General features: G+C 40.7%; 1 protein-coding gene across 1 annotated transcript in view; it reads left to right on the top strand.

Moving 5' to 3' along the window:
- Positions 1-9912: 9912 nt before the first annotated feature.
- Positions 9913-24145, top strand: part of specc1 (sperm antigen with calponin homology and coiled-coil domains 1) — a gene marked incomplete at its 3' end in the record, with an annotated part of 92839 nt that continues 78606 nt past the window's right edge. Inside the window, exons 1-3 of the mRNA XM_080014065.1 lie at positions 9913-10046; positions 16970-17151; positions 17533-17668. Coding sequence (XP_079870191.1) covers positions 16993-17151; positions 17533-17668 — 295 coding nt within the window. The 5' untranslated portion in view covers positions 9913-10046; positions 16970-16992. The remainder of the gene's footprint in view (positions 10047-16969; positions 17152-17532; positions 17669-24145) is intronic.

Below are 24145 nucleotides of genomic sequence, written 5' to 3'. Positions count from 1 at the left end.
TGTTATAGATGGTTAAATTGAGGTATAATGTTAGAGATGGTTAAGTTGAGGTATAATGTTATAGATGGTTAAGTTGAGGTATAATGTTATAGATGGTTAAGTTGAGGTATAATGTTATAGATGGTTAAGTTGAGGTATAATGTTATAGATGGTTAAATTGAGGTATAATGTTATAGATGGTTAAGTTGAGGTATAATGTTAGAGATGGTTAAGTTGAGGTATAATGTTATAGATGGTTAAATTGAGGTATAATGTTATAGATGGTTAAGTTGAGGTATAATGTTATAGATGGTTAAGTTGAGGTATAATGTTAGAGATGGTTAAGTTGAGGTATAATGTTATAGATGGTTAAGTTGAGGTATAATGTTATAGATGGTTAAGTTGAGGTATAATGTTATAGATGGTTAAGTTGAGGTATAATGTTAGAGATGGTTAAGTTGAGGTATAATGTTATAGATGGTTAAGTTGAGGTATAATGTTATAGATGGTTAAGTTGAGGTATAATGTTAGAGATGGTTAAGTTGAGGTATAATGTTAGAGATGGTTAAGTTGAGGTATAATGTTATAGATGGTTAAGTTGAGGTATAATGTTAGAGATGGTTAAGTTGAGGTATAATGTTAGAGATGGTTAAGTTGAGGTATAATGTTATAGATGGTTAAGTTGAGGTATAATGTTATAGATGGTTAAGTTGAGGTATAATGTTATAGATGGTTAAGTTGAGGTATAATGTTAGAGATGGTTAAGTTGAGGTATAATGTTAGAGATGGTTAAGTTGAGGTATAATGTTATAGATGGTTAGGGTTAGGGATGAAGTTAGAGATGGTTAAGTTGAGGTATAATGTTAGAGATGGTTAAGTTGAGGTATAATGTTATAGATGGTTAAGTTGAGGTATAATGTTATAGATGGTTAAATTGAGGTATAATGTTATAGATGGTTAAGTTGAGGTATAATGTTAGAGATGGTTAAGTTGAGGTATAATGTTATAGATGGTTAAATTGAGGTATAATGTTATAGATGGTTAAATTGAGGTATAATGTTAGAGATGGTTAAGTTGAGGTATAATGTTATAGATGGTTAAGTTGAGGTATAATGTTATAGATGGTTAAGTTGAGGTATAATGTTATAGATGGTTAAGTTGAGGTATAATGTTATAGATGGTTAAATTGAGGTATAATGTTATAGATGGTTAAGTTGAGGTATAATGTTAGAGATGGTTAAGTTGAGGTATAATGTTATAGATGGTTAAATTGAGGTATAATGTTATAGATGGTTAAGTTGAGGTATAATGTTATAGATGGTTAAGTTGAGGTATAATGTTAGAGATGGTTAAGTTGAGGTATAATGTTATAGATGGTTAAGTTGAGGTATAATGTTATAGATGGTTAAGTTGAGGTATAATGTTAGAGATGGTTAAGTTGAGGTATAATGTTATAGATGGTTAAGTTGAGGTATAATGTTATAGATGGTTAAGTTGAGGTATAATGTTAGAGATGGTTAAGTTGAGGTATAATGTTAGAGATGGTTAAGTTGAGGTATAATGTTATAGATGGTTAAGTTGAGGTATAATGTTAGAGATGGTTAAGTTGAGGTATAATGTTAGAGATGGTTAAGTTGAGGTATAATGTTAGAGATGGTTAAGTTGAGGTATAATGTTATAGATGGTTAAGTTGAGGTATAATGTTATAGATGGTTAAGTTGAGGTATAATGTTATAGATGGTTAAGTTGAGGTATAATGTTAGAGATGGTTAAGTTGAGGTATAATGTTAGAGATGGTTAAGTTGAGGTATAATGTTATAGATGGTTAGGGTTAGGGATGAAGTTAGAGATGGTTAAGTTGAGGTATAATGTTAGAGATGGTTAAGTTGAGGTATAATGTTATAGATGGTTAAGTTGAGGTATAATGTTATAGATGGTTAAGTTGAGGTATAATGTTATAGATGGTTAAGTTGAGGTATAATGTTAGAGATGGTTAAGTTGAGGTATAATGTTATAGATGGTTAGGGTTAGGGATGAAGTTAGAGATGGTTAAGTTGAGGTATAATGTTATAGATGGTTAAGTTGAGGTATAATGTTAGAGATGGTTAAGTTGAGGTATAATGTTATAGATGGTTAAATTGAGGTATAATGTTAGAGATGGTTAAGTTGAGGTATAATGTTATAGATGGTTAAGTTGAGGTATAATGTTATAGATGGTTAAGTTGAGGTATAATGTTAGAGATGGTTAAGTTGAGGTATAATGTTATAGATGGTTAAGTTGAGGTATAATGTTAGAGATGGTTAAGTTGAGGTATAATGTTAGAGATGGTTAAGTTGAGGTATAATGTTAGAGATGGTTAGGGTTAGGGATGAAGTTAGAGATGGTTAGGCTGTCCTCCATCTTGTCCATGTGTCCTTGGTGCTCTCACAAAAAAATAGGGTCCTAGAAATGCGGTCCTAGAAATGCGGTCCTATGACCGCGGTCCAGAAACTGCAGCCTCCTTTATTGCAGGAACATGCTACTTGATAATCTTGCAGTGGCTGGGGTTAGGGTTATTTGGGTTAGGGTTAGGGGTTGGTGTGTGGTTTATTTCCCTAACAGATCTGGAAGTGCTTCATTATAGCAAACTGCATTCTAACAAGACCACTGTGAAAAGTAGTCCTGCTGTCCCACTACATTAACATGTAAACTGAATTGGCAGCGAAATAGGGAAAACTGCTATTTTTGTCATGGTTTGCTGTGGGTATAATTGTGCATCAGGGTATGATAGATGGAAAGGTTGTGATGTAATAATGGTTATTGTAAAACAATATCTTAATTGAAAACATTTAATTATTTTGTTTTTGGGAGAGTTGAGCCTACCATTGGCCGATAGAGAATATGGTTCCTGCAAAGCTTGGCTTGTTTGGAAAAACTGAATGGGCAGAAAATTAAAGGTTTTACTCTTTTGTTTGTTTTCTTAAGTGTAGCAAATTTAGGGAATTAAATATGAGTATTCATCACTTACCCCTTCATTCAATTTGAAAGTTGTTTATATGTAATTATACCCTGTTCCTTTCCATGGCCACCCATCCAACAAATGGAAATGGCTACTAATCTGGCTGTTTTGCTGATATTGTGAGCTGTCTTGAGAACACACTGTCCTAAAAAGAACAGAGCAGTCGGGCAGATGGAGACCGCTCTTAAAGCAACATAACTATAGCCAGTCTGGCTGCTGCCCTATGATTGAGGGGGGAGACAAGCACTGTTTTCTTTTAAGCAGTAAGTGACATTCAATTATATAAAATCCTGAAATGTCATTCCCATATTTTTCTTACGCTGCCATCTCCATAGTGTACATTTAAAAGGGCCAGTAAGAAAACAAAAAGTTTTGTTGTGACTTATACTCTAGCCAATTATAAGTACAGGGAATATTTGTCTTGGTTACATTCAGAGGGCTGGTTATCGAAATTCTATATTTTTATGGTGTTAACCAAGTTGCATTCATATTGTCAAGTATTAAAGCATTCAGTAGCATTCAATACCAAATGTCAGTAACTAAGTATTTATCTCACTCTCTTTATTCTTTTGTAGGGCTGTGCTGATCATCGAATATTCATTTACGATTGATTGTTATACAAATAGTTGCGATTAGCAATTTTATTGTCTTTTTTGGGGTTTTTTTCATTCATGCCACTATATCGTACAGCCCTACTATAGTTTAACACTACACATCCACCTCATGAAGAAAAGCCATTTTTTGACATTGAACATTGGAACAAAAACTTTGAATTCTATTCATTGTAACGTTGTTAACATTGGCTTAAAATTCCCCTCAAATTTGGGTAGAATCTTACGATTGTAGGATCTCGTGATTTTTCCAAATTATTGCGATTAGCTCAAATAATTGCCATCAGGCGGTGAGTAATTGGTACAGCTCTATTCTCATGCTTAGAAAAATAATACATTTTTGCCGTGTGCTAAGAGAGCTGCAGAAGAATCACTTCTGTCAGGTCTTTTCACCCTCATGCTCTTATTGCTCTTATAAGCCAAGCCTGCACACTGCTTGTGTCATTGGAGGACCCGACATTGATATTTATAGCCAGCCAAGTCCAGTTGTGCAAATGGGGTTACTGCATGACTGAGTAGATGAGACCAAGCAGGAAGACGCACCAGTTGCCTCTCTGACATAAACATACAATTGTTTGTGTGCAACTAAGCAATATTCAAGGGAATGCACTCTGTGCACACTGCAGGGCTAAACCTAGGATTGTGCCATTGACTCAGATAGGCTGCGTCAGTGCCAGTGTGCTTGATTAACTTCTGTAAGATTTCGACCAGGGGTCTCAAATTACCCGCCGGGAACTGGTCAGGTCGTCTTTTCATTGGGGGGGGCTTAATTTAAAAATCAAAGAAAAAACAAGTGGTTCTGTTTTGGGGGGTATTGCACAGCGCATTAGTGAGTTGAAAACATTACCTTTTTTGTATGCACTAATTAAGCATTGTTATTTTAAAAGTCATTTGTGGGCCTGATTTAGGAATATATTATGAGTAAATGTAAATTATAAATATGTAGTGGGCTGCATTTAATTGTCTAGCGGGCCAGATGTGGCCCCCAGGCCTGTATTTTCCTACCCCGGCTTAAGACCAAAAAGTTCTGGCATGGCTGTTTGCAGTGGTACCCGAAATGTACTACATGACAACTAGGTCACCTATAAATATGTATGAAGAGCGGTTAGATCCGTGCTGTACTGCACTGTATGTTGGCCCAAATATTTAATGACTGTGTGACTGTGGTATTTGTAGTGAAAGTGATACTTCACTCTTATCAAGCGCTTGAGAAAATGACCACATGAAATCACCACTGGGCATTGTCACTTTCTCGCACACACAGACACACCCATAAATACATTCACATAGTTTGCATTTAGAGAAAGCCGTCAGTGTGAACTAAGAAAAAAAATAACTTTTATGGCCTCCCATGAGCCCAGGCCTGGCCAGTGGAGGAAGCCCTAATTACAGAGATAAGGAAAGCTGGGCGGATTGGAGTAGGAACAGTCACTGGGTTGATATCAGTCAGTCTGATGGGGGAGTAGCAAAGCTGCTTATGTTGTCTGCAGGTGGCACTTGTTTGGCATGGTACAGGTACTTTCATGAAGATAATTTTACTGAGTGAATGTACATATGGCATCCAGTTCTGGCTTTCACAGCATTTATCCAAAGATAACCAGTCTACTCTCTCGTAGGATGGTGTACTGTTTTCCACGCTGCCTCATTGGTTTCCAGTGCACTATTGGCTCATTGCAAGGAGGTCCTGGTCTCCAACCTGACTGAGGCCCAGCTTGAAGCTCAGGACCTTTCTATCTGGAGTTGCATGTTCTCCCTGTGTCCACATCGGTTTCTTCCCACACCAAAAGAAATTAAAATACTTTACATGTTAGATACACACTCCAGCCATTGTTCTTGACCAAGGCACTGGCTGCAGAATTGGATTTGGTCCCCGGGTGCAGGACTATGACTGCCCACTGCTCCCAATAGCTTGTATCCCCGTGTACTGTTATTTGTGATTGTGATTGCTGTCCATGACACAAAACCTTTTACATTTTAGTGAAGAAAAAGCTTTGTAGTGGCTTTCTAATCTTTGGATTAGACGCAAACGTCAAACTTCTTTTTGTCCTGGAAACAAGCTGCATACTTGTGACAAATTGCAAGATCTCTCATTGACTGCAAGGAATGCTGCCGATTTTATAAATGAGCCATCTAATCCGAGTCATTTTGTCAAAGGCGCATCAGATAATTGGTCGTTAAACATTAATGTCACGTTTCCTCAGCCTTCTGGGGAATGGCTGCAGTAATTGTTCTGTATCTCTGCCTTGTTTTAGGTGAATTTAAAGCACCTATTCTGACGAGCGATGACAGACGGGGCTTGAAATCCATCATTTAGCTTCTTCTCTGCCACCTGCAGTGAACAGGACTAGCTAGTTTACAGACCACACCTCTGTGTGGGAGCGGTGCGGCGAGTGTTTTTCTCACCACAGTGTCTATCAACCAAGATGAAAGATGTCTGACCTATTGTGTGCCCTCTCTCCCTTAATCTCTCCTCACCAACCAATATAGAATGACATAGAATGATCAACTCTCACAATGATCATTAAATGGTTCATTCCAGATGGCCGTGAGAAGGCTACTTTGCAGTTAGCATGTATAATGGAAACTCCTATTGGGATGGGCTCCCACTCTGTCATTGTGATGGTACATTGTTCAGTTTTACTGAGCACTGCGGTGTACATAGTCACTCCGTGAACATGACTGGCTGTGTTTACCAGAGAGCAACTCTGACACTGTCAAAACAGGAAGGGTGACCCACATGGGAGCCCTGCTCTGAGAGAAGGATGAAACGGAAGAATGGAACAGATTAAATATACACAAAGAACGACGCTATCTCCACTCCTTGATGTTGGATGCAGGAAAACACTTGGGGAACTAAGGCCTGGGCTTTGTCGGTCACAATGAAATACTCTTTTTAAATGGGGATAGTGGATCCCATTGCTTATTATTAGGACTGGTCGTTATTGACAAAATCAAACGTCACACTATTTTTATAATGCGGACATTATGAATAAGGAGAAAAAGGCATCGATTAGAACAGCTAGAGCAGTCAGTGAAGTTCAGAAAATGACGTTACTTTACTGTAATGCAATCTTAAATATAATATTTAAGTCTATACATAACTATATGACAAAATACTAGATGATATCTAGTCTCATATCATGTTATATCCTATATTATACTGATGTTACAGGATACTATATTGATTCCGTCCTGAATAATTATTAACTCAAGATTTTGCCTAATGTTTAGCAGAGTGATGCAAACTTTAATTTAAGTCATTATTAATAGACAGTGGTCATTATGAAAAAAGAACTGAGTACTGATTGACTATTAACCAATCAGAATGAAGTATTCTTGAATTATCAGCTCAACATTTCACTCTTTCACACACTTTACTTTGTTATTTCAACTTCAAAAGCAAAGTGATTGATAATAACCTCACCACACAAAGCCACATGATGACAAAGCAGGCCGTCCAAGATGCTAAATCTTTTTAAAGCCTGCTCACACCTTTTACAGATGTAGACACAACACTGAAACAAATGTCAAATGGGCTCATAATCCACTGTAGCAAAGATTCCAAAATTTACGTTGAGTTCAAAAGCAGACGATTTCCTGTGTTGTTCTGCGCCACAGCTCGGTCACAACCTTAATGATTTTATCGCTCCTGGGATGGGTGGGGGTGTCTTGTGTCCTGTTGCGTACTAGTTTCACATCCCCCAGACTAAAGGGGAACCCAGAGGGAGAGCAGAGACCGTCGCACCGCGTGGTGCACGCTCTATTCCAACACACTTCCCTCTTCACTTACGCTGAATTAACGACTTTGCACATGCACCACTTCCCTACACCCAGATGCTGCACAGATGCTGGAGAGCTGCTGACGTGGTGAGACAGACCTGTTAAATTCATAATACATACAGAAACACAATCAAGCGGAACATTTACATTTATGAATTTGACATGTAGGTTTACATCCATTTATGCTTTCAGGAGTTCCAATTAATATCCAAGCTATAGAAGAGAAATTGTCTTTAAAAATGTTTTCTTTTTCCGGTTGCCCCTTACCATGTGTATTCTAGTGCATGTTTGTCAGATGTTTAGATTATATTATAATAATAAAAACCTTATCAGGCAACTGCTTGGCTTAGGGACTTTGCATTCGCTAAATAAATAAAAACCTTTATTTGTATTGGACCTTTCATACATGACATGCAACTCCAAGTGCTTTACATTAATAGAAGGCCATCAAATAGTCACAATAAAAGCAAAACAAACCAGCAAAATGCATTTACAAAGTAGAAGAATAAAATATTAGGGCTTATAAGATATCTACAGCTTAGCAGTACATGCTCCTTGAACGTTCCAGCAACATTAATAAGAATTCTATTAGCGTAATCTTCACATTCTTCTAGCATGTTCTTGTTGTGGCCTTAAGAGAGCCTGACACATTTCAGAAATGTGAGGCTGTACCTGGCTGGGAATCTAAACATACAAAAAACAATCTTGGCATGCCTTTAGCTGTTTTTGTCACCCTACAAATTGGCCAGAAGGGTTTTGAAATGGAAAATTATGTTTAACCTCCTCTTCAGTATGAACATCATGAAGAAATGTCTAAACAAGTATTCTTTATATTTATATCGCAGTTAGTGGTTTTATAGAGAAAAGAAAACGGTGTGAACAGGTGTAGTTGTGTTGCATGTAATAGTCCGACCCTCAGGTGCTAAACAGAATAGCTCTATTTTTCTAAGCTTTTATTTTTTAAAGCTAATTAGCTTGAACAATGCTTGGCTTTCATCTGAGCAATAATGGTGTGTATTCAAATTTTCACTTAAGTCAAACCTCAATCCTTCTAAAGTATTGACCAAAAAAGGCTGAAAAAAACCCCATTTTAATCGGACAGGTTTTCTTTTTATTGAATCTGCGATATGCCAAAATATGACTATATTGAGTAACTTGTCCAAAAGTATATTAGTAACACTTTATACACAATAAATGAGAGGATTTTCACAATGATGTGGCTTGTTTAAGATGTATGAACATCAGTGTAACAGCTTGAAGCTCCACTGCCATCCCAGTTACCGTTGAAGCATCTTTTTGTTTTTTGCAAATCCCTCATGGCACTGTGTTCACTGTGGAGTTCCTGACTCACTGCTCTTTCCTGTGCCAGGGGGGGAAGGGAAGAAAAGGAAGGAGGTGAAACTATGGAGGTGCTTTGCAACTCCCTCTCCTCCTTATCGCCTCCCCCCTACGGACTCTTAATATGGAGTGGTTGGTGGCTTGTCCGGCACGCTCATGTGTCCCACAGTGACACCTTGCCCTCCAAACCTAAAGTGCTTTACGTTGCTTCATCATTTATTCATCTTTGACCTGTTTCCTAGTCTGGTTTTTGACCATTTCCTCTATCTGGAAGCTCTCAAAATACGATTGTCCAGTCAAACGTTAGGCATTAGTATCAATAGATTTCAGCTAAAAGCTACTCGAAGCAATGTTTCTGCTAATGTAGCTGAAGCAGCTTTAATCCTGATGAAGGCAGCCTAGCGGTAGAAACCTTTTTTTTGTCAATAAATGATTGTTGCTTCACAGCTGCATGTGAGCAGTGTGCCTCCTTTTTCCTTTCCTTATTTCTTTAAACAGGCTTAATTAAAAAAAAAACACTTCTAGTTTCAATGAACATATAGTCATTGTGCTCCCAAAAGTGTTTTTGGGAGCATTCCTCCTCTATATATTCGTGAAACCTTTCTCAGGCATTCCCAGCAACTTTTGTGGTGGTGCAGGGGTGTGGTCAGGCTCAAGCTCCCCAGCTTACCCCTCACCACAAACTGAGGCTTGTTTCATCTCTGCCCAGCGAACAGTGCACACTCTGCCCACATGCTCTCCACTTCAGCATGCTGAATGTTATGGGATCCAAATTTGAACAGTTGGCAAATGCATAAAATGCACCCTCTTAATGAGGGAGTTTGTAAGACAAAGATGACTTTTGTCAGCAAACAGTCTTTGGACTTGGACAGAACGTGAGACACTTGAGGCACAAGTGCATATATTCATCATAATTTTGTTTCAGTATTTGACAATCAAGTTATTCTATAGCGTCAGTTGGCAGAAACATGGACGCTTGTCAAAGCCACAGGTCATTGGTTTGAACATCGAATGTATAATGGAGCGATTGTGTCTCAGCCACAGTGGAGGCTGGATCAGATGACAAGCTGCTCCACTAGGGGGAACAGACAGGAGCCCATGACACAAGCCAAAACAACCACAAATTCTAATATTTAACAATAAAAGTGCTCACTCTGCCGGCTGTTGTCAGTCGAGCTTCAGAGAGGCAGAGAGAGGGAAACGACAAGGTTCAGAGATGAAGAGAGAGAGAGAGAGAGAGAGAGCGCTCTGCTGAGGAGGGTTTGTGAGTCCTGGCCTCTTTTGGTCCCGGCCTGACGGTTGAGGTGTGAGCTGTGGGACAGCATTCACTTCCAGACACGTGAGTGGCTCCGTGATCTGCATTTCTCATCTTTTCCGACAGTCATCCTCTGTTTCCTTCACATCTTGAAAGCCGTTGGCACAGGCGGTTTGATCTGTATTTTACCGTCTTACAGGGAAAGTGGAGAACATTCTGGACACCAGACTTTCAGTTAGATTGGAAATAAAGGAACAGAAAGGACTGAAGAGTTTGAAATGTAAAGAATTAATGTTTTTTTAAATATATATATAATTACTCAGGAAGTTTTTATAACGTATTTAAAACACCAGCCATACATAATGATGAGGCCAAGGGTTACAGCTTCAATCTACTGCTTGCCTAATGTTAATAATTACCTGTCACTGTAAAGCTTGCTGTAGTGTCAGAGTGTGGATTTCCCTCTTTTACAAGTGATGTTGTATTATTTAGAAGTATAAAATAAAGTCATTGTTTGAGCCAGACAAAAACACATGAGAGGATGTGATGAAAGCACCCTCAGTCCTGCCAAATGTGGTCCTGGCAGCCAGGAACTGAAAACTCACACACTGGCTGAATCACACACACATGCTGTGAAAAGGTAGACATTTTCACTCCCAGACTATTATATGGAATTGAGTAATTAATTCCATAGGTTACAAATCTTGGTGGTAAAATAAATCCTATTTGATATTTTACCCCATATTTATTTACCCTGCACTTTATAAGAAACAGTCATTCAATGTATTCAATTCATGTTTATTTATATAGCCCTTAATTACAATACAGTCTCAAAGTGCGTCACAAACCCACATTTCACATAGAAATCAAAGGCATGCCCTTGTCTGAACCCCATCCGGGCAAGGAACAAACTCCCAGAAAACCCTTTAGGAAAAAGAGGAAGAAGCATTGAGAAGAGGTCACAGAAGTAGGAATCCCCCTTCCAAGGTCACCAGACTTGCAGTTGATGCCGAGTGCGCGTCATTAATAATATACTATGACAGATCATAGCTTTTTGTACTTCTGTGGTATGCAATGTTTAAACTAGACAAGTATGAGAGTCTATTTGCTGATGCAGAGCGCCGCAGGTGCATGCCTCCAGGGAAGTGGTCCTCATCAGGCCCGATTCAGGTTGATCGGAGAAGTAGAGAGGAAGAGGAGGCAGGGTGGGAGGCGTGCTCTTCAATATACCCGTTGCAAAGGTTGGACATGAGCCATAAGTGAAAGGAAGCTGCAGTCAATCTGATATAGCAGCGTAGCTAATTGTCGTTAGTAACCTGTTGATATGCATGAACATTACAAAAAAGACAATACCCCCACCACCTCAAGTTACCAAGAAGAAAGACTATTGATCAGAAGAAGGCAACATTTTAGAATTAGGACGAGGGCAAACCCAGATATTGAAAAAAAGGTTGTAGTTTAAATGAAATTGTGGCACTTGTGTAATCCACCCAACACAGACAATCTTATGGATTGCTATTTTAAAGCCCTGGTTGGACTGGCTATTCTCAGCTGCTGCCATTACAAGTGTTGTGAGGTATAACACTGTCATATGTCAAAGCGGAAGAGACATAAAACAAAACAAATGCACTTGTTTTTGTTTGCCAGGAAGTGAGCATTGCCTCATCTCTGTGCACCATTTCCTCCCCCTCGCTGCTTATTTCTGCCGTCTGACACGCAACAGTGGAGTTATCAGTGACGCTCATTTACATGCTGAGAGAGAAGGAGAGATGGGGGGTAGCTTTTGTTACGATGCTTCAATTGTTTCCTGCGTAGGAGTCGGGCTTTGCATTATTGACGATATCAAATATAAAAATATTTTTGACCACTACCTCAATATCAATAATTTGACAATATTTTGGCAATGGCTATCGGTGCTTTCAAGAAGGTAGCACTGATTAAAACAGCTAGAACAATATATGAAGTTAAAGTTAACATAACCAAAATCCCACACAATATCTAGTGTCATTCACAATATCGATATTATATCAAAATTTCGCCCAGACCAAGCCAGGCGCTCATCTCTCCCTCATCTTCTCCCTGATTTACACACTAAGGCACATGATATTTCAAGAAAAAAGACACCTAGCCTGGTAATGCATTGTATGCAAGACAAAATAAGTCTGTGTAATGGCACAAAATTTGTAGGAGCTGATAGAGATTTCACCCATAGTGGCCTAACTTAATTGTGGTGGTGCAAAGTCCCACGGGCGAGCAGTTTGTCTCTCTGCTTTTTAGTGGGGGCTGCCGGGCTCCAGTTGTGGAAAGTACACAAATACACATACTTTGTTACTGTGCTTAAGTACGTTTTTTTAATTATCTGTAATTTTACAGTAATTATATTCAGTTTTGTACAGACTTTTGTATTTTTCCACTCCACTATATTTCAAGGCAAAAATCTATATCCGTGTATAATATTGATATTTGGACTCTACTACATTTCTAACACAGTTGCCCTACTTTGGTTATAAAATAACCCAAAAAATCTGGGACTGGATCCATCAAACTGATGATTTAAGATTGCTAGATGACACAACCTTATACTATTTTTTGTGAATGTCAATCAGGATGTACATGAGCACTCATCCACAGAAAAACAGGTACAGTAGCACTTTATGCCGTATTTAGGTAGGGCTGGGTATTGGTAGTCAATACCTTTTAAGGTATCGATCGAAACAACATAATACCAAGTAGTATTGAGACTTCTCCAGTCAAACGATACCTGCATTTGATCGTTTCTGTGCCCAGATCTAGAAAAAATAAAAGACTATTTGTAGGGTTTATCACCGCAAGCGTTTTTTTGTTTTGATGCAACGTGTGATTGTGTCGCTACTGCAGCAGCAGCAGTGACAACAGCCTGTTAAAGGAAAGGTTAAAAAATGTTCAAGTCTGTGTTAAAACAACAGTCAGGCACAGTCATGTGAACAGTGAACGAGGTTTTCCTGGCTGTAATCATTCCTCCTGTACTGACAGGTACCTTTCCTTTCAGTCAATTTAAGACCAAGTACTTTCATACATTTAATTAAGTAGAAATGCCAGTGTGATACTTTCATTTTTGATCTGTCATTTTGTGTCAGGTTATTTGTACTTTAACTTAAGTAAAAGGTCTGAGTACTTCTTCCATCGCTGCTTCACAGTCATCTGCGGTTTGGTTTCCATATGTCTTCCTATTGGTTTGAGTGAAGGCCAATGCTCTTAAAGTCCTAATTTGGTACACTTCATTTTGATGAAAATACTTTTTTATTTTATTTTTATTTTTTTCAAAATACAAGGTATAGCCTTGTGTAAACGTGTAAACGACAAAATGCAATTTTGCAACCAACGCACCAAAATACAATTTAGAAAATCCAGTTCCAGACAGTCAAAGTCAGGGAATTGGATTCATGGAGTGTCATGGAATATATCAGTGTTTATAGTAATTTTACTTTCGGTATTTTCCTGGCAAGTCATGGAACAGTCAGGGAATTGCACCTGGCATTAAGAGTAGGGACCCTGTACACCTAAGTGGGACTGTGCTGCAGTGCATTGAAGGGCTGGAGTGGCTGGAGCTACTGACTGTCTGATGGGTTAGCTATTTACAGGACTGTACTGATCTAGGTTGTGTAACAAGATGCTGCCCAAAGTCATCTCCTTGAGGTGGTATGAGATCAGATGATCACAGTGATTGTTTGATCCATTCCACAGCTGATAAGAAACTTCCCTCTAATCGTCTCTCGGCGGATTTGTTTCACTAGCGCCGGTCGGCTCTGAGAAAGTGTCTCCACCCCTCTGTCCTTCATTTAGCCTTTACATTCGTCTCCCTGCTTTAAAAACAGCAATGTAATTAAGTCAGAACAGGCCAATAGTTTGGGCTGTGGCAGTGACTACAAATCATGTTCTGCTTTCTAATTTCCCTTTCTTCAGAGAAAATTCCATATTTAGCTTCTTTTTTTGGCTAGCCTTCTTTCTCACTCATGTTCCAGATTTCATCATCTGACGTGCCTGCGGTGTCTGCAGTTTTTCTGCTGTGCAGAGAGATAGCTGTGAGTGTTGACGTTCTTCTTTGTCTGCAAGCTGCAGTGAGAAGATATGAATCATACTGGTAGTGCCTCTTTTAACGCTGCACGCAAGTTCAAGCTTCATACGTATGTGATCGACTTCTCTCAAAGAACTTTGGCCTCAAACCGGGCCGTGTAGAAGTAAGTGGGCCACAATCCGGACTCCTGAGAAACTGGCATCCAATTGCTGCAGAGGAAAATGAAGATGTCGTCTCTACAGAAGCTGTGCTCTTGTACCACAGAACCTCAAAGTCAGTATGAGGAAGTTTACAAAAAGGTTATTTTAATTTGGGCCACTACTGCCTCAAGGGTCTAACTTTTTTTAGGCTGACTTGTTATACTATAATGTCCCTGCAGACATTATGTTCATAAAAGTACATAGAGGTTGTTTAGTTATGTCCCATGTGAAAACAAAAATGGAGATCATCAAGTACACTGCACTCAAGTACAAGTACACAAGTACAATCTAAAATCATGGAGTATTTTGCTTAGATTGATGAGGAAAAAATGAATTCAAACCAATTCATAGTAAGGCTGTCATGCAAAGAAATGTGGAAAAAGTGAAGGGACTGTATTGGCTGGATAGTTGACAATACAGAATTGCATCAGTGCTATAAAGTAAAGCTAAATTATGTTGGATTCAGTCCTTGAATTGTTTATCGCTTCACCGTGAGTGAACCTAAATAAAATGACAAGTCTATACATTTAATGTATGATGTAATCTTGTTTTGTTAAAAAAAATATATATATATAAATATTTATTTATTTATTTATTTATTTTTTAAGTCAGCAAGAGACTGTTGTCAAGCACTTTATACCCTTTTACTAATTGTTCGTTATAAAAAAAAAAATTGGCGTTGGAAGAAGTATTTGTAGAACGCAAGAGAGGGGATTTTGGGGGATTTTTTCATTTTTTATAGAAGCTTCCCTCTTTGTCGACGACCTCCTGCGTCTGGACTGGATGTAGGAGGTGACTGCCGTGGTGTCAGATCTCACACAGTGCAAGGCAGGAGGCAGTCACAGGATCCAGCCCTCCGAGGGCCTCAGCATCATATGATGCACCAACTGGTCCAAACACACAACACGACACACGCAGGCAGTATAATAGCATACAGTCTGTTCTTAATCAGATCAGCCAAGTCTGTAAGGACCTGCGAGCACTCCTTCATTACACTTCAATAAAACTTGAAAGTGCTGCTGTGCTCTTATGTAGTTCGCTCCGTTTGGTGTCATGTCTCTTTAATTTGTTATTAAAGTATAATTCTATCTAAAGCATTCACCCACTTTGTCCATATTGCAGTATTTTTTGATTTATCATTACTATTTGCATACTCTACCTCATTGAATATACCGCTTTCCCATTGCACTCATTGTACTGTAAATACTGTTTAGATGCTGTGCAAGGTGACAAGTGCTAATGACATGTGAAAAAGAAGGAGAAGTAAATAGTGTCCCGCCCAGATCCATCCCTGTTGCTGGAGGAGGAGTTCCACAAACACGGCTCTGGTCTGTACGACGTGCGCTAAAGATAAGGTTTCCTCAGGCTCACCTCTGCCTTTTAAGTCAATCAGTCTCTCAGTCTTTTGGGACCTTCATGGCTCATTACCAGTGGAGCGGTTCTTCCTCCTGCTAAAGTGCACCCTGCCTCGTTCAGTGCTCGTTCCATAGTTAGGTACATTTCCTCCTGGAGAGAGTGATGGTACACTCAACGGTGACTGCTTGAAACAGGATGGACCTTTCGAAGCAGAATTATCGCGAGAAGACGTATGGTATCCATACCCCTATTCCAAATGGCAAACTCACATGAATGACTTTGTAGCAGCACTTACAGTCAAGAAGAGTGAGATGCATTCATATATTTTAGTAATTACATTTCTTTGCAGGCCTCCTTAGATTGACTTAACAAAGCTTATGTAAAGAAGCAAAACAAATATTCCTCTCAATTCATTGACTTTGTCGAAACGTTCATTTGTTATGTTCCCCACTTCTCCTTTGTGCCGCAAAATGATTTCAGCATTTGTAAGTACTTATACTTTTGTTTGTAAATACTTAAATTAGTGATGAGAGAAATTACAGCATGTACAGTATACCCCTTTAAGAGTTGTTTGTATGTATTCCATCTCAATTTACAACAACTTCTGTTACATAATTGAAGCCTGCCAATTAAATCTACAACCTTATTTTTATCCATATTGGACTGCCCCCAAAAAGGGAGTTGTTACAGTTGTCTCAAAGCCAGTGTTTTTGTTGTACTGCACCTTTATATAAACGTCCCTCAGGTTTCACCAGTTTGAAGTCGCATTTTGCTGACACTCCCAGTAAACTCATTGAACCCTCCCACTCCAGTAGCTGGAAACTAATTTGACATCTGAGGCTTGTATATTATCTCTTCCTCTAGTAGGAAGTAACAGACTTCCTACTAGGAGACTTCCTACAAACTGACTAGTTGTGGCATTAGTGCTCTACTAAGCCTCCCTCAGCAGTAAATGTTTGTTTGTCATATGCAAGTTCCAAATGAGTAAATTACTGGGAACTTAAAGATGTAGCCCCATGGCAGTTTCAGGATGCTGTCATTTTAGTCACTTTTTGTTAAAACAGTTTTTGACGGCTGTTACTGTCATTCACCACACAGTATTTTGGGATGTACTGTATATAGGGTCCGATATTGTGCTTCAGTACTCGTATGGTCAAAGTGAGATCGAGTTCAAATTTTGAACCCCGGATTTCAGATTTTTGTTTAAACCAACCAGTGAATAAATAAATGACTGAAAATATGGAAAACATCAGGACTATCATTGCAACAGAAGTTCATAGTGTTTGTACCAGTACTCGGTATTGGCAAATACCCAGAGTGAGCATACTCGGCCCAAGCGCTATTGGTGCATCCTTAACGGTATTTATATTGTAACTATCGTTCTGGTTTCTTCCCAGGTTCAATTAGCAGACAGACGGCAATGTTGAAAGGGGGCACCACCAAGGTGGGGCTGCCCAAACCAGGGCTCCAGGAGCGGGCCAGGCAGGCCTCCCTGACCCCCTCCTCTGGCAACACTTCCACCTCCATGAAGACCTCTAGGTCCTCCAACACACTGGCCTCAGACCTACGCCTCAGCAGAGTGAGTAACCAACAAGGACAGTGCTACAGCGAGAAAGCTGTGTCAGCGACGTAAATATTTGCTTCAAAAATAAATTTGGTATTAACATGTCGTGATCCTATCCTAATAAATCCATCCAGGAGAGTTGAAGCACTGTTGGCAGTGTGAATATGATGCACGAATGTGGTGCATGGTCTTTGTATTTTGTTGTGACTGACTATAATGTTTAGTGTGACTGACTGCAGTGTAACAGTGTGTAATGTTTCAAATTCAGTCTTTGTTTGGCCAGAAGATTCCTTTCCACTTCACGTAGTTGAAGGGCTTTTTTGATTCAATATTAATTCAATCCAATATTGATGAGATGGCTCACAACGGGATAAGAGATATGTGTTTCTTTCGTAGCTGAAGAGAGCCAGCAGTGATGACGCTCTGACCAAACCCGCTCTGGGAGCTGCCTCCTCTGGCTCCAGGATGAAGAAGACTGTCACCACTGGAGCCATTTCAGACCTGGCAGAGGCCCGGCCTCGTACCCTCAACGGTAGGGAGCTAACTAGGTGTGGCAATTATTACATCATTGCCTGGTTGCAATGAATTCAAATTCATTCCCAAATTTAAGGAGTTTTTTAAACCATTGTTAGAAATAGCACAACTAATAGAATGTGAATTAAATGCCTTTCCATTAGATGGGTCTACCTGAATTTTTATATTCCATTGTTCAATGTCAATAGCTGGCTCTTCTTCACAAGTTGTGTGGGTATTATTATACTATTATAAACTTATTCTGTGATGGGGATAAAAATAAAAAAAAGAGACGGTTAAATTGTTAATAATTAATTGTCATGCAAATAATTGCAAATAATACAATGCTGGAACTACACACCCCAAGTAGACTCCACCTAAGCATTTCAAGCATCAGGGCATCAATGTGCCAATCCACAGGGTTCCTATGCCCTACGTTCCCCACACCCTGCCTGGCACAGTGTACGCCCAAGTGAACTGCAGCCCAAATGCCCCCATTCAGAATGCCCTGCCTCGTCATCAAATGTGGACACTGAACATGATGTATTGTGTAACAACTAGTAAAGACAACAAGGCTGACTACTGTTTGGGGAGTTAAACACAGGATGCCATCTATAATAAGTTGTGGACAACCAAAATTGGAATGTAAACTCCAAACATTTGACTGGATTTAACTCGATGAGGTCTCGCACAATTTAGGAAATAATTGTTGGCATACACAAATAATACAGCGGGTAGCAGTTTGCACCTGCATTTGGTTTGTGATCCTCCAATATACTAAAAAACGACAAATCTCAATGCATAGCGGGTATGTGCTCTGAAGTGACCATCCAATGTACATTTTAGATTTATTCCCCTTATTGTCCACTTCAAAGTGAACTCTGTCACCACCTATAGTTTGGAACTTCACTTTACATGGAGAGGTCCCTTGTGCAGTGCACTTCCCGGTGTGCCATCGGACAATTGGAATACACCAACAATAAATTAGAATGCTCCGTCGGTCAAAAACATCAGATAAAGTACTGTACGTCCTACCACTCATAGCCACAAGAGGGCCACAGAACATTACCAACAGTTTGCTTATTGCCGTTCCCAGGCCAGGAGACTCTGTGCTTTGGCCCAAAGCTTATTGAACATCTACATTCATGGTCTGCTTTTGTGACAACATCTGCTTATCTGTGAGAAGAGCAGCCCAGTTTTTGGGACATGAAATGGAAAATATGAGGGTTAATTTTCTGACTTAAGCCTGTGGAAAGGAAAGGAAAAAAAGAATCTTAATTGATCACATATTCACATTTTCCTTTTCGTATGTGTGAGTGGGATTGTCTTTCTAAGTGAGCTTTTGCCCATACGGTTGTGGCAGGTTGAGTTGAACATTCACCAATTCAATGTTTAGTCAGACATCAGGGAGGCATTCAACTATTGTGTTTAAATCGCGGTGGTAGGGTGGAGCTGATCATACATGTACAAGCTGCAGTTACATTGTTTGTGCTTCTGATATTGATGACAGTGGTTGTCTGCCGAGGAGAGGCGTTTATCTTTATTAAGTCTCCACATTGCAGTAAAGAGGTGGAGGATTTGCAATCCTTGAAAGCATATTATCTGTCTTACTTTCCTGCCCAGTGGAGGAGATTCCACGCTGCATGTTTTTGATCCCTGTTTAATCCACTTTATGTCAATGGTGTAATTCTGTTTAATGGAGCAATTAATTTAAACAGACCTTTTAAGCTTAACAATATTTTAGATCAGACATATATGGTTGTTGAATACTGGCAGGGATCCGTGTGCTATACTGTAATTGTGCTTTTTACAGAAGACACTTGAAGCAGAACAAATTGATTTCTGATCCGCCAAAGAGTCCAGGGAAGGAATCGTGTCCAAGTGTGGCTCTCTATTCCAAGTTCTTCAACACTATGCCATGAAAGGCTCTCCTTGAGTAAGGGCCCGACTCTAATTAGCATTTTCACACTCCAAAACAGTCCTGCATAGCATTGATTAATCAACCAGTATGTAGTGCCAGAATAGCTCAATTTGGTTGGTATTCAAAGGTAAGGTTGGCATCCTTAAAGTGTCAATCCTTGAGTTCATCTGCGTTGTGGATGGCACTACAAGCTAACCAACAATAACATTTCTTTTTTTTCGTTTTGTTCTCTCCCCCCAACATCTGGGTTTACCCTTGTCTTCACTCTACGGTCTTTTTTTTCTATAGAACACCTTCTTCTGATGGATGGATTTTTTTTCGAACCCCCACCTTTTTTGAGGTGGAGGTACTTTTTAACCAATGCTGTGTCTATATCAACATTTTACTGACCAAAACTATCTACGTGGCTTTATCAAATTCCCAGCAGCTGCATTTCCCTTCTTGCCCATGCCCTTATATATTCTTTCCAGGAAAGGCGGACCCTGCCACCAATAATGGAAACAGCATATAGAGGATTACAAACATAATACAAATACATTGAATAGTTTATTTTTTATCTTTTTATTTTATTTTTTTTACTTATCAGCGTGCTGGACATACAAAACAGAGTATTTGCTCCTTTGCATCTAGGACAGAGTTAGTCTGCAAGTAGAGTTCAACTTGTCAACCTGCAATGCAGCCTTTTATTCATCATCAAATATCAACAACTGCTGCAATAACTCTGTCCTGACCTGTAGGATGTCAAGAGCACAGTTTTTGGTTATGGAGAACCACCACCAACCCTCCTCTTTGGAGAACTATTCATCATGTTTGGCTCTATAAGCAACTGATCACTACTCCAAGAGGGGGAGGATCACCACGGTGAGACAAATAAACATAGAAACAAACAACATTTACATGGAAAATGTGCCTGTGATGAGACCACCTGTGCGTGTGCGTGTGCGTGTGCGTGTGCGTGTGCGTGTGCGTGTGTGTGTGTGTGTGTGTGTGTGTGTGTGTGTGTGTGTGTGTGTGTGTGTGTGTGTGTGTGTGTGTGTGTGTGTGTGTGTGCATGTGTGCGTGTGCATATGAGGTGTCCAACCCTGTGTGTACAGGACTTATCCCAGTTGGTTCTGGTGTATGAGGTCGGTATTATATCTTAGAGCCTCCAAGCAGCGGAAAAGGCCCTGAAGCCGTACAGATAAAACCACGGCCGCATGAAAGCCCCGAGCACCCCCCCCTGCAGCCACAGAAGACCACCCGGTCCCCAGAGAAGCTGGAAGCTCGTGGAGCAACACCTACGCCGGCCCAGAGGAGCATAACCCAGTCCCAGGGAGCAGGAGGAGACCCAGGGGCGCACACATACAACCCGCCCCCACGTACAGGCATGAGACGCAGCCACGAGCCCAGAACCTGCGGACGCCAGGCGTGGACCGCAGGCCCGGAGCCAGGTCCGCCAGCAGGCCGCCAGATATGTGGGCCCTCCACCACCCGGGACACCCGCCGCAGAGAGGCCACGCAGCAGGAGCAAGGGCCAACTGCCACCCCCCCCCCTCCCCCCACCCCAACCCACACCCACAACAGCAAGCGGCCTCCCAGGGGCCCCGCAACCCCACCAGGTCGCAGCATGCCAAAAACCACCAGTGGCAAGCTGCCAGGACTCAAACTGAGCCGGCAGGGGGCCCAACCGGCTGCCCCCTGGCCAACCACACCCTCACACCAACCCACCAACGCCCCGCCGCCCGGGAAAACCCCGGTGCTCAATGTGTGCTTTTGGCAATTGTAATTAAAATTGCGGGGTGTGGGGGTGCGAGTCCTCCAAGCAAGTCAAACCCAAATCACTTGCACCCTCCTGCCCTGCAGACCCTGCTCTGGTGGAGTGTTGTATGCACTAAGATTTGTGTGCGAGTGTATGTGTTCTCAGCTAATATGAGTGGTATTAAAATTTCAGGACGGACGAGAAGCACCTTGGGGCAGGAGTGTGATGGGCAAGATCACAGCCGCCCCCCACATCTCCACCCACATAGCTCGCACCCCACCCGTCCCACAAACCCCAGGCCTATTGTGTGGTCTAACCCTAACCGTAACCCTAACCCTAACCCTAACCCTAACCCTAACCCCCCTATCGCGTCCCCGACTGGCCCCCCACCATCGCGCATACAGACCCCAGAACGGAGGGCGGCAGACGGCCCCACCCACAGACAGCCTGTCTCCCCAGGGACAAGCGTCCCACGCACCAAGAGTGCCGATCTGGCTGTTTCTGATAAAGCACCAGCTTAAAAGTCAGATCAAAAGGTCAACAGAATGTTTTACAAAATAATGCTATGAATTACCATTGTAAGGTTATGATGGTGTTTTCTTGCAGCTAGCTCCCAGGCAGAGATGTACCCTATGTGCAAAACAGACTGATCCTTTATGTTGAGCCTGTCGGTATTTCAGGCTCTCTGCGGCACCAGAATGTAAATCAGGGTGTTTATGTCTGTTGCTCTGTTTTGAGTGCAGTCCAGTGCTACATGTGTATATTTCTTAAGATTTTCATCATGAACAAGCTTTCACTATAAATGCTTTTTAACAGTGTTTTAACAGTTTTTCTTATGTGATACTCTGTATTTCCGAGCAATGAGCATCTTCATTGTGAACTTCTGAGAACTTCCTTTTTCTGTTTCCGTTATCTTAAAGTCCCTGTGAATTAAATTCAGGGATTTGTTTCTAAACACATTATACATGTTAGAAAGTAATTGCTGAAAACATACGAAAAGACTGAATGATGTCGTACTAATTTTCTGGTACAGATTTTTGGGTGCGCCTAAATCATGACTCGATGACGTGGAACAGTCAACCTTGTCATGGCCCCTCGCTTAACACTATTTAAAGACCAGGCTGCAATAGGAGCATCGTTGGTGAAATAAGCGAAGGTAACAGCCCGGAGTTTCGGATAAAAGGCTGATTTGGGAATAAACACCTGGATTTAAAGACGTCTTCAGGAAAACCATGAGTTCATGCCATGGACGCCCGGAACAAAATAGAACCGTCCCGTTGGTTTACAGGGACTTTATAGGGTAGGTTTGCCATTTTTCAACCCAGGCCTTAAATTAAAATGGTGGTTCCTGTTATTTATTGCATAATGAGAAGCTGCAGCAGAGTGGTACGTTCCTCAATAGTAAACCATCCAGAGAGATGTGCGATGAACAGTTATAAAAGTTGGGAAGCAGCAATTCAATTAGGCTTCAGTTGAAGATAGTGAACTTATGCTTTAGCAAAACATTGCAAGTCTGACAAATCTCGTTGTTGATTCCGGCAGGGGATTTGGCTGCTCACAGCATGGAGGATCCACTGAGATCTCACATGGATGGGTAAAGGGGGGTTGTGTCTCTTCTTACCAGACCTTGTGAGTAGTTTAAGTGAAGGAGTGATACTTAACTCATTTCAGGCTATAAAACATGAGCCATCTGTCCACATAACTGCAGGAGAAGCGTGATGTGCATTTCCTCTGTACCTTGTTCTTCTGGGTGGGGGCTCCATTCCTGTTGTGTCATGAAGTCAGACAGTGAAAGGACAAGTCAAACAGGGCCAGAGACCAATCAGCCAGAGGTAAATCAGATCAGGCGCATTCAACTGGAGTGCTGGCCAAACACGCATGCAAGGGATGAGAGCCTGCTGCTCTTAGTGCTTTACCAGTGAGGCCGGCTCACTAAAGTGTTCTTGTTACTGTAGATAAGCATTCAAAGGAAATGCCATGTTTTGAATATTGATTGGGGTGGTGGCCTGTGATATTTGAACCGTATGATGTTGTGATGTGATAATCCAGCTGGAAATTATTTCCAATTTATTTATTTATTGACTTAGTGGGGAGGGAAAATAAGACATCCCTCGGATAACATTTCTCAATGTATTTACAGAAAAGTTTAATTACAGAATCGTTCATTAAGACACTCAACTTGCTAAATAAGAAGTCACTTAAGAGAATAAAGGTATTGCTTGAACAAAGGTATTACAGCGCTGTGTTTGTAACCTGTTACTTTCTGCCTTGGGCAGATATGCATTTTCACTGATTTTGCTTTATTAATAATTTTTTTTTCTGAGGCATCTCTACATTTCAGGGGCTGGATAACAGCAACCTTTATATCTTCGGGACAAGAAACTCCCAAGAGACATAGCCACGGCCTCCATCCCATGTAAAAGGCAATAAATACACACAATTCTTGTCATTTTATGTCAAAATGCGTTTTATTTGTATTTGTACTTCTGGCTTGTTATGATTGTGTTTTATGACGTCCATCCTCAGCAGCAAGTTGAATAAGTACCAGTGTCGTACTCCTCACAGCATGCCACACTAATGAGCCTACAGTGTTGGTTTGGCTAATGGAGTTCTGTCACTTTGCCGCTCATCAGTCTACAAACTCTACGGTGCAGCGCAACGCCAGACAAGGGGTCAAAACCCAGCCTCAATGGAATGATTTATTTAAACCACCTCATCAATATTTCAATGAAGCTTTCACTCCAAGAGGAGTCCCTGTGGAATGCGTCGCAAGAGAGGATGGACAGATGAGACAGTCATGCTCTAGTGGACCTGAAGGCAGGACTCAGGACTCTAAG

This window comes from Zeus faber, assembly GCF_960531495.2.
Source record: "Zeus faber genome assembly, chromosome: 14".
In the NCBI taxonomy this organism is placed as follows: domain Eukaryota; kingdom Metazoa; phylum Chordata; class Actinopteri; order Zeiformes; family Zeidae; genus Zeus; species Zeus faber.
The sequence above is the reverse complement of the archived record's forward strand: the minus strand, read 5'-3'. Positions and strand labels throughout refer to the sequence as shown.